This window comes from Pecten maximus, chromosome 1, assembly GCF_902652985.1.
Source record: "Pecten maximus chromosome 1, xPecMax1.1, whole genome shotgun sequence".
Taxonomy (NCBI): Eukaryota; Metazoa; Mollusca; class Bivalvia; order Pectinida; family Pectinidae; genus Pecten; species Pecten maximus.
This window is the reverse complement of record NC_047015.1, coordinates 56,274,790-56,286,334: the sequence shown is the minus strand read 5'-3', so window position 1 is coordinate 56,286,334 and position 11,545 is coordinate 56,274,790. Positions and strand designations below refer to the sequence as shown.

Genomic DNA, 11,545 nt, shown 5'->3' with positions numbered 1-11,545 from the left:
TTTCTTTTTGAGTTAATTCTTCAGATAAATTTGAATAATTTTTAAAAAACGAATTCTTTTAAATAAATTTTTAGTAGTACAGTGTATAGTGTATATGGTTCTTTATTGAGGAGGCCTCCCTTTATCAGCTTACAGTAAACGTTTATGTGGGTAGGCTGACATTCTCAAGCATGAAAACACTTCAGATTTAGGTGGAAGCCGACACGCCTACCATCAAAATTTGTCCTGTGGATAGAAAAGCATTTGATAGAAAACAAAACAAAATTTTTCTGACATTTTTTTTTATTATGATTCATTTGTGTTGTATATATACTGTTGTTTTAATTAGCGTTATCGTACCATACTCGTCCCTTCACTTCATCTGCCAGCCTCTCCTTAAAAGCAAGAGTTCTTACTGACCAGCCAATGGTCAGTTTGGGTTACGTCGGCCGTGCCTAATGAAAGTTTCTTTGTCACATTGTCCATATATGGGCAAAGCTGCGTTCATTAATCCTCAACATTTATTGAGTGGATGAAAGACACTTATGCAAGAACACATCATGTTTGAATACCTTATTCATCAATACTTTTAGGATTTGATAAAAGGCATTATTAAGTCCTTGCATCTTGCATTTCATCGGTGATACATGAAATAAATAACTGACAAGGTTTTACAGTCCAATGTTAAAACTCCTTCATCAATGAACAACAATTTCATCCCTAAATGCCATGGCAACCACAGCCTTTTGGTGGCCGCTGTATTCCTTCTTGACTTCTCCTGTGTCAACGCTCCATAGTCTTGCAGTGTTGTCTGAAGATGCTGGAAGAGAGAGAAAGTGATATTAATTCCAAATCAAATATGATGAAAAGTTGAGAGTGGAAAGTAAGTAAATTAAATTAGGGTAGACCACAACATCAAAGATTTTTGTAACATTCAACATTATATGAAATGTTGGCATCATTTTGAAATTTTGATATCATAACATTAAATGTACACTGTACGTGAACAAAGCATTCTTATTATTCTAAATTTCCTTCCATTTACTTTTAATATGTGAAAATGACGCAAACCAATAAGCCTATCAACCTATTTTCAAAATCCCAAGGGTTTTTCTTTCTGTCTTTTTCACTGTCATGACAAATGACTTTGATGACCATGAGACTGGTCTAGACATACTTGAAACCTTACCAACAGTTATATAGAGAAATAATTTTGATAAAGCGATTCTATACTCTACTCAAACTTATGAATTCTACAACCTTTGCGCATGGTGGCACATAAGAACCTTCATTTTTTCATAATATATGTCAAAGGTAAAGCCAAAATGAAAATAAGTTAAAACTTGAACCCTTGGATTTTAAAGATGTAAAAAAATATGAACCCCTGGATTTTAAAGATGTAAAAAAACAAAACCAATGCCGTTTTCATGGTCCAAACAGTTGGACGAGTTGGGTCGGTGTTGTTTGTTTATGAAATAAAACGGCCTGGTGATATTATATTGTTTTCAGATGAACCTTGACAAAGACTTCCAAGGCCTGTATTAACATCTGCAGGTCCATCAAGATATATGTTCGAAATATTACATTTAAAAACTGACGAACCTGTTTGTCCGCATAAACGAACAGGCCCCAAAGGGGTCACATGTTTCCTGGGTTTATACATGTGTTTTTGTCCACATGTTTACCCCGGTTTCCTGACAGAGTTAGACCCCTCGCGCGATTCCATCCGGGCCAACAAGCATGATTAATACAAGTTGATATAACTTGTTTCGCAATTGTTGCAAAATTAATAAAGCTTACATTTTTTTCTAGATATTACCATCCCCGATACTTCAGCGGTTACCATGACAAAATCATAGACATACTACTAACTATTAATTTAAAGTCGGGAAATATGACTCACAAAATAACTATGCATGTGCATTTATTTTGACAGCTAACTTAAAATCCAGTCAATTTCATATAATGGCAACCTCAGTTTTAGTTTGATGAACGTTGAAGGATCACACTTTTTTTTTTGTTTAATCACAATATGACGGTGACCAAGACTTGAATTTTGCCATGACATTTTCCAGGGGTTCAGACAGCAAACATGAACATATCGATAGGATGAATTCTACCCTTCTAACCACACGATAGATTATTCTAGGGTTCAGACAGCATACATGAACATTTCCATAGGATGAATTATAACCCTTCGATAGATAAGATTTTATTATGGGTAAAGTTAAATTGCATTACAGTAACAGATGGCCGGCTGTCCGTCCGTCTATCCATCCTTCTGTCAGTTTTTTCTATAAAGGGTACCAGTCTGGAATCTGGATTTTGATGGAATAGTTGTTTTACCTGTAATGATATACTGGGAGTCGCCACTGAAGGCACAATCCCATACCCAACGCTGGGTGTTGTCCCTGAGTTCAGTCATCAACGTGCGGTCGGCTGTTCGCCAAATCTTTGCTGTGTGATCTGCTGAAGTAGTGGCCAGCAACCTAGAGAGAGAGAAAGAGAGAGAAATCAATAACCTAGTGAGAGAAAGAGAGAGAAAAAAATCAAAAACAGAGAGAGAAAGAGAAAATCAAAAACCTAGAGGGAGAGAGAGAAAAATCAATAACCTAGAGAGAGAGAAAAATCAAAAACCTAGAGAGAGAGAATCAAAAACCTAGGAGAGAGAAAAAGAGAATCAAAAATCTAGAGAGAGAGAGAAAAAATCAATTCTTAACTGGAGAGAGAAAGAGAGAGGGGGAGAAAATCAATAATTAACTGGAGAGAGAGAGAGAAAGAGAGAGAGAGAAAGAGAGAGAGAGAATCAATTCATACAATTTGTAACTGTTTCTTCACAGTACTCAGTCATGTAGAATACAAAATCCATTCAATTATTTTAACTACAGTGAAACAGCCCCTGAACTTTGATACAGAACCTCGTTATTGCCAATCCCACATACATTCATCACGCCCTATAGACAAGTCCAAATCTACTTACGTGGAATCTGGACTGAACAAACATTTGAGTGCGTATCGACTGTGTGCCTCAAATTTGGTCTTGGGGTGTAGTTTAGTTGGATCTGTGCCCCGCCCTCCTGTCAGCGTCCATATGTAACAACTACACTGTAAATTTTAAAACGGGTACAAGTTGTAGAATTTTTTTACGTTCCTGCCCCTCTTAAATCATCTATTGGAACAAAGGTTTTAGTTATCTTAGTTTCTTTTTATTTGAATCATAATCATCAAAATAAATTTTGTCCTTTTTTCATTAACAGCAGTCATATTTGAATTTCACTTCTTTTTTTTTTTTACTAATTTATTAAAAAAAATCCTCTAAAGCTTAGTTACAAACTTTTGATATTGGTATTAAACCATCTATTGGCAGACTCTGTCACTAAAATCATACATTTTAAAGAAAAATATTTGTTTGAATATGACATCATCTAATGGTTGATGGCAGATGTCATGAAATAGAAATGATGTTTCATTACAATTGTGAAACAAGTTGATACTCTTGTTGGCTCTGATGAAATTGCATGCACAATGGCCCTTTAGAGAGAAACCCATGTAAGTTGGGCATGCGACGTCCATACACTTTCACATCCAATTGGGGAATAGTTCTTTACCATAGCATTATCCGAAACAATATGCAAAAATTTATAAATGATGTGACATCTACAATTGTCAATTCTCAACAATTTTTGTTGACATTTCTTAAAACACCGCACCTTTCAGTTAATTACTAATTAAAATTAAGCCATAGTTCATTTATTTTATTGAAAATAACAGGTAATGATACATTTTTAAAAAATTGTCCAAATACTTCATCCTGATATTTTCTCAGTTTGCTGAATATTGAAATTTTATTTAACCAGGTCAATAGGCTTTGTTTTATCTATACATTACTGAATGTTATCTGTAAGTCATCCTCACCTTGTTATTTACAGCGGCCATCATTGTACCCATGGGGTCAATGCTGATGGAGTGGATTGAGGCGTCTTGTTCAGGTATCTATAACAACAAGCAGTATACATTTGCTGAAAGTGGGGACACAGAACGACGACAAAATTAAAGTTGAAACCTAACCGAAATTCTAAATAATTCCTAGCCTCATTTTGGAAATTGATAGGTCTCATTGCTGCGAAAAAAAAAATAAAAAAAAAAATGCAGAAATTAAAACACTAAATATGTAAGGGTTTTCATTACCAAAACTCAAAAGACAGTACAAAATGATTTTCTTTATTCCACCAGAATTTTGTGTTCACATCAAAATTACATTTAACTTTGGTTCAAGGGTAGTTGTCTATAGGAGTATTGCTTCCGGTTTCCGGACCATACTATTTTCATAGCCAAGATATATGGGAAGGGAGGTAACTCTGTCTGAGGGTGTCATTTCTCAGAATTTAAAGAGCTTCATTGAAATAATGGCAAAATGTCAATGAATACATTTACAAAAGCATTTCCTCCTGCATTGCCTGTGTTGTACATCTAGGTTGAATCCAAATAATGCCATGATCTCAAAATGAGAACTGGGGTAGTGACAACAAAAACCAAGAAGCAATAAGCATTGAATACAGAACATTTCTCATTTGGATTAAGATGAAAACTTCCCTATAGTCTTCATCAGCCTGCATCTTTCAAAGTATTGTGTATTATATATAAGTTTCTGTCAGTTTTTAGAAAATGTACAGAGCTAAAGGAATAAATCTGGAGAAATACTTACAAGCTGTTCGTTATTGTTTGTCTTCAAGTCCCATATATGAATGGACCCACTTTGGTCTCCAATAAATAATTCTCCCTATAAAGAATTTGAAATTATTACTATTTGACACAGCATTTATCAGACAGACGAGAAAATTTAAATCACAACATTCTGCCAGCATGCTTCCCTTATTACGGGGCTTAAAGTGGCGCCTATTTTAGTGGCCATGGCACCTTAAATTCACCATTGACGACCAGTTATTGACCTATAAGGCGCCTGCATGGCCACTAAAAATATTCTGTAAATTTGCAATTTGATTAATCTTTCAAAGGTTGCGGTCAATGCTAAAGTGATGTTCACAATCGAAAAAGTTACAGAGATGTTATACTGATCTAAAGAATTAAAAGAGTTTTTTTTTTTTCAAACTTACAACAACTAGACCAGGCGACTAACTTTACTAACTTTTCCAACTAATTATTTCACTATATGTTATTACCAATGACTCAATCCCCTCAATCACTCATTCGAAGTTCAAATGTTGTGAAATTTATATCAGATTAAGTTTGAAGATTTCCTTACCAGAAAAATGATGTTATTGGATAGGTTTAATAGCATTTAAGAGCCCACCAGTACTTTGAAGACAGTAACCCTGACATTTACAGTGGACTGGGGAACCCCCACCTGGGAAATTCCCGCCTTTTTACACCTGGAATCCTAGGTCTTTCTATTCTTCTACTCTTACTCCTACTCTTCATTCTGGTATATATAAAGTACCCATTGCATGTGTTATTTACTCAGGAAAACGCTAAAAAACCTAAGAAAACAATTTTCTTTAGGGACTTAGTTCAGGTGAAACACCAGATGATTGGCTGAATTAGTTGTGTGAGACCTATAGGTACCTTTCCTATCTTGTCCTTTACTGATTTACATAATTACCTCCCCTTAGTAATGTATAACTACCCATTCCCTGTAGGTTTATTCTCCATGTTGTCAGTAACAGATTTATACAGTTACCTCCCCTTGGTAACAGATTTATACACTTACCTCCCCTTGGTAACAGATTTATACAATTACCTCCCCTTGGCAACAGATTTATACAATTACCTCCCCTTGGTAACAGATTTATACAATTACCTCCCCTTGGTAACAGATTTATACAATTACCTCCCCTTGGTAACAGATTTATACAATTACCTCCCATTGATAATGAAATGACTGTCCATCCTCTGTATAGATTTCTTCCTTCCCTTAATCCCTTATCCTGTTGTACCTGAGTTACACAATTACCCCCCCCCCCCCCCCCCCCCCCCCCCCCCCTCCCTTTGTAAATAGTGACCAGTGGCCATACCCACCCTCTGTCGGTTCCCATTATAACTTTACCTGATTTGGGTGGAGACAGACACAGTTGATTGGAGCATTCACTTGGAACAGCCTTTGGCACTGTTGATTTCTGGATCTGAATGCAACACATTGCCAGATCAATTATAAGAGTCAAACAATTTTTCTGTGTATTTTTAAAATTTTCTTTTCACCTGACTATACAATATTTACACAAAAGAGGCGAATCTAGTCAGAGTAATTAAAGAACCAGTCACTTGTGACGCTTGAGTGTGTTGTGATTGAAACTTACTTTTAAACAATAGACCATTTATAGATATTTCATTTTTTTTTCCGTCAAAATAAACAAGGAATCAGAAATTTTGGAAAGCATATATTACTTGTGATAACTATTAACTAATTATGCTGTTGTTGAAATTGTGTTAATCTGAGATTCGGACAAGATGGTATAAAATCAAAGACATCTGGTTTACATGTCTAATTTGCCAGTAGATTACTAACAGGCTAAAGAGAAATGTATCTTTGCTGAGTTGGTAGGAAGTGGCCAGTGTGTTATCATCAAGACGTTGATGAATACAAGTTGTGACATTTATAATTACCCAAGGTTGTGATATTCATGATACCCAAAAATTGTGATATTCATGATACCCAAAAATTGTGACACGTATGACTACCCAAGCTTGTGACATTTATGATTACCTGAGGTTGTGACATCTATGATTATCTGAGATTGTGACATTTATGATTACCCGAGGTTGACATTTATGATTACCTGAGGTTGTGACATGTATGATTACCAGATGTTGTAACATTTATGATTACCCGAGGTTGTGACATTTATGATTACTCAGGGTTGTGACATTTATGATTACCTGAGGTAGTGACATTTATGTTTACCTGAGGTTGTAACATTTATGATTACCTGAGATTGTGACATTTATGATTACCTGAGGTTGTGAAATTGTTGATTACCTGAGGTTGTGACATTTATGATTACTCAGGGTTGTGACATTTATGATTACCTGAGGTTGTGACATTTATGTTTACCTGAGGTTGTAACATTTATGATTACCTGAGATTGTGACATTTATGATTACCTGAGTTTGTGAAATTGTTGATTACCTGAGGTTGTGACATTTATGATTACTCAGGGTTGTGACACTTATGATTACCCAAGGTTGACATTTATGATTACCGGAGGTTGTGACATGTATGATTACTCAAGGTTGTGACATCTATGATTATCTGAGATTGTGACATTTATGATTACCCGAGGTTGACATTTATGATTACCTGAGGTTGTGACATGTATGATTACCAGATGTTGTAACATTTATGATTACCCGAGGTTGTGACATTTATGATTACTCAGGGTTGTGACATTTATGATTACCTGAGGTAGTGACATTTATGTTTACCTGAGGTTGTAACATTTATGATTACCTGAGATTGTGACATTTATGATTACCTGAGGTTGTGAAATTGTTGATTACCTGAGGTTGTGACATTTATGATTACTCAGGGTTGTGACATTTATGAATACCTGAGGTTGTGACATTTATGATTACTCGGGGTTGTGACATTTATGATTACCCGAGGTTGTGACATGTATGATTACTCAAGGTTGTGACATCTATGATTATCTGAGATTGTGACATTTATGATTACCCGAGGTTGACATTTATGATTACCTGAGGTTGTGACATGTATGATTACCAGATGTTGTAACATTTATGATTACCCGAGGTTGTGACATTTATGATTACTCAGGGTTGTGACATTTATGATTACCTGAGGTAGTGACATTTATGTTTACCTGAGATTGTAACATTTATGATTACCTGAGATTGTGACATTTATGATTACCTGAGGTTGTGAAATTGTTGATTACCTGAGGTTGTGACATTTATGATTACTCAGGGTTGTGACATTTATGAATACCTGAGGTTGTGACATTTATGATTACTCGGGGTTGTGACACTTATGATTACCCAGGGTTGTGACATTTATGATTACCTGAGGTTGTGACATGTATGATTACTCAAGGTTGTGACATTTATGATTACATGAAGTTGTGACATTTATGATTACTCAGGGTTGTGACATTTATGATTACCTGAAATTGTGACATTTATGATTACCTGAGGTTGTGACATGTATGATTACCCAAGGTTGTGACATTTATGATTACCTGAGGTTGTGACATGTATGATTAACCGAGGTTGTAACATTTATCATTACCTGAAGTTTTGACATTTATGATTACCCGAGGTGTTTGTGAAATTCTTATTCATGATTACCTGAGGTCCCAGATGCGCACATTGTTATCCTCACCACCTGTGTACATCCATTTGCCTTCTTCCTGAAACCCAACACCTGTGATGTTTTTGGAAATGCCTTCGTAGTTAATGACAGGATTTGGATTGTTGGAGTTAAGATCATACATACGTATATGCTGATAACCTGTAACAGAAATTTTGTAAATTTTTATGTATGATTTATGATTATGAAAGTGCATTTTTTATCAGATTGTTTCATGTATGTATATGTTGATGAACATTTCCAAATAAGTGTCCAATAAATTAATTTTATTGTTATAAACAATTACTTAAAACATTGAATTAAAAATTCTTTTATCACAATATTACCAATGCAAGAAATGTAAACACAGCTTTTTGATTGACAGCTGAACTGAATATATGCAATGTTTACCTGCTGCTGCTATTAGTTGTTTGTCTGGTGTTATTTCCAATGCATTGACTTGCTGCAAACTGTTAAAGATTACAAGCTTACAAAAAAAACAACTCCTGTTTGAGATAATATTATATAGACGTCTTACAAAATCTTTTAAATCTATTAACTAATTAAAAAGCATCTTCTTACATTCATAAATCATTATTTTGTTTCATATTTCTCCCTGTTAATGTTTAACAAGAGGCCCAGAGGGCCTGTATCGCTCACCTGGTTTCATGAGATATGAAACAGGAATGATGCTTAAGCATATTTGTCGCTGGTATTGCTATGTCAATACATTGTATATATCATAAGCATTTTATATGGGTACATGTACATTGGTTTTATTTTAATACTAAAAATGCCAAAAGGTACATTAATCCATGAAATGAAATTGACTTTTGGTGCGACCCCATAGGGATGCTACCACACAAATGTGAGTGATATCCATTGCTTAGTTTCAGAGAAGATCAAAGACCAATTGGCCCCTTTTGACCCTGCCCTCTGCCCCCTGGGGGTCAGCTCCTTCCTTTATACAATGTTGAATCCCTACCCCAATAGGATGCTAGTAGTCAAATATGAGCTGTTGTTCATATCAATTTAGCCAAATTGACCCCTTTTGGCCCAGCCCCTCAGCCTCCAGGGGGTCGGCCCCATCATTTGCACAATTTTGAATCCTTAACCAAAGTGAATGCTACCAGTCACATATTAAAGTTATCCATTGCTTATTTTCAGAGAAAAAGTTGTTTATATCAATTTTGCCAAAATAACCCCTTTTGGCCCCGCCTCTTAGGTCCCCTGGGGTCAGCCCTGTCATTTGCACAATTTTGAATCCCTACCCTAGGGGGTTGCTACCAGGCAAATATGAGTGATATCCATTGCTTAGTTTCAGAGAAAAAGTCGTTAATATCAATATAGCTATATTGACCCATTTTTGCCCCGCCTCTCAGGCCCCTAGGGGGTCAGCACCACCATTTGTACAATTTTGAATCCCCACCCCATAGTGATTGCTTCCAGGCAAATAGGAGCAATATCCTTTGCTCGGTTTCAGAGAAGAAGTCGCTTATATCAATACAGCCAAATTGACCCCTTTTGACGCCGCCCCTCAGGCCCCTTGGGGGTCAGTCCTGTCATTTGTACAATTTTGAATCCCTACTCTATGGGGTTGCTACCAGGCAAATATGAGTGATATCCATTATTAAGTTTCAGAGAAGAAGTTGTTTATATCAATTTAGCCGAATTGACCCCTTTTGGTCCCGCCCCACAGCCCCCAGGGAGGTAGACCCCACCATTTGTACAATTTTGAATCCCTACCCCAAAGGGATTCTCACAGTCAAAATTGAGCAATATATATTGCTTAGTTTCAGATGAGAAGTTGTTCATATCAATTTAGCCAAATTGACCCCTCTTGGCCCCGCCCCTCAGGCCCCCCGGGGGTCAGCCACACCATTTGTACAATTTAGAATCCCCACCCCATAGTGTTGCTACCAGGCAAATATGAGCAATATCGTTTGTTCGGTTTCAGAGAAGAAGTTGTTTATATCAATATAGCCCAAATGACCACATTTGGCCCCGCCCCTCCGGCCCCTGGGGGTCAGCCCCATCATTTGTACAATTTTGAATCCCCACCCCAAAGTTATACTACCAGGCAAATATGAGCGATATCCATTGCTCGGTTTCAGAGAAGAAGTCGGTATCATCAATATAGCTATATTAACCCATTATGGCCCCGCCCCTCAGGCCCCTAGGGGGTCAGTCCCATCATTTGTACAATTTTGAATCCCCACCCCAAAGTGATGCTACCAGGCAAATATGAGTGATATCCATTGCTCGGTTCCAGAGAAGAAGTCGTTAATATCAATATAGCTATATTGACCCATTTTTGCCTCGCCCCTCAGGCCCCTAGGGGGTCAGCACCACCATTTGTACAATTTTGAATCCCCACCCCAAAGTGATGCTACCAGGCAAATATGAGTGATATCCATTGCTCGGTTCCAGAGAAGAAGTCGTTAATATCAATATAGCTATATTGACCCATTTTTGCCTCGCCCCTCAGGCCCCTAGGGGGTCAGCACCACCGTTTGTACAATTTTGAATCCCCACCCCATAGTGATTGCTTCCAGGCAAATAGGAGCAATATCCTTTGCTCGGTTTCAGAGAAGAAGTCGCTTATATCAATATAGCCAAATTGACCCCTTTTGGCCCCGCCCCTCAGGCCCCTGGGGGGTCAGCCCCATCATTTGTACGATTTTGAGTCCCCTACCCATAGGGATGCTTCTGACCAAATTTGGTCAAATTCTGATCATTGGTTATGAAGAAGAAGTCAATTGTTGACGGACGGACGGACGACGGACGACAGACGACGGACGGACGGACGACGGACGACGGACGCCACGGTATGGCATAAGCTCACCTTGGTCCTTCGGACCAGGTGAGCTAATAATATGTATAGAAAAGTAGCTGAGGAATATTTTAGCAGCAAATGAAACACAGCTTGAGCTGAAGGATACAGAGTCTGGATGGGGTACAGTTCGGTAACATATCCCGCTGTGAGCCTGCCAGAACCTGATCGTGTGGTCATATCCAGCAGTGGCCAAGATCACCGGATCCGTGTTACCGTTAGACCCGCTCATATCTCTAAAATCTTCTGTTTGGGCTACATATTCTCCATAATAGTAGGTCGGTGTCAAACTCGCTCCATAGCGTGCACCTTGCGGAAGTAAATAATAAATATCTGAGGTGAATAAAAACTGATCGGCGATTGGTTAATATAAAAGATGAAATTGTGCAACTCTTTTCTGATTGGATAAA

General features: G+C 37.3%; 1 protein-coding gene across 1 annotated transcript; it reads right to left on the bottom strand.

The window, feature by feature from the left end:
* Positions 1-284: 284 nt before the first annotated feature.
* On the bottom strand, positions 285-11,487 carry LOC117338779 (target of rapamycin complex subunit lst8-like). The gene is made up of 9 exons (XM_033900111.1): positions 11,245-11,487; positions 8,714-8,765; positions 8,302-8,464; positions 6,044-6,119; positions 4,685-4,759; positions 3,895-3,972; positions 2,960-3,084; positions 2,326-2,468; positions 285-799 (listed from the first exon to the last, which is right to left on the bottom strand). Exons 1-9 carry the CDS (start codon positions 11,365-11,367, stop codon positions 678-680), a joined length of 957 nt encoding a protein of 318 aa, XP_033756002.1. The 5' UTR covers positions 11,368-11,487; the 3' UTR covers positions 285-677.
* Positions 11,488-11,545: the final 58 nt, after the last annotated feature.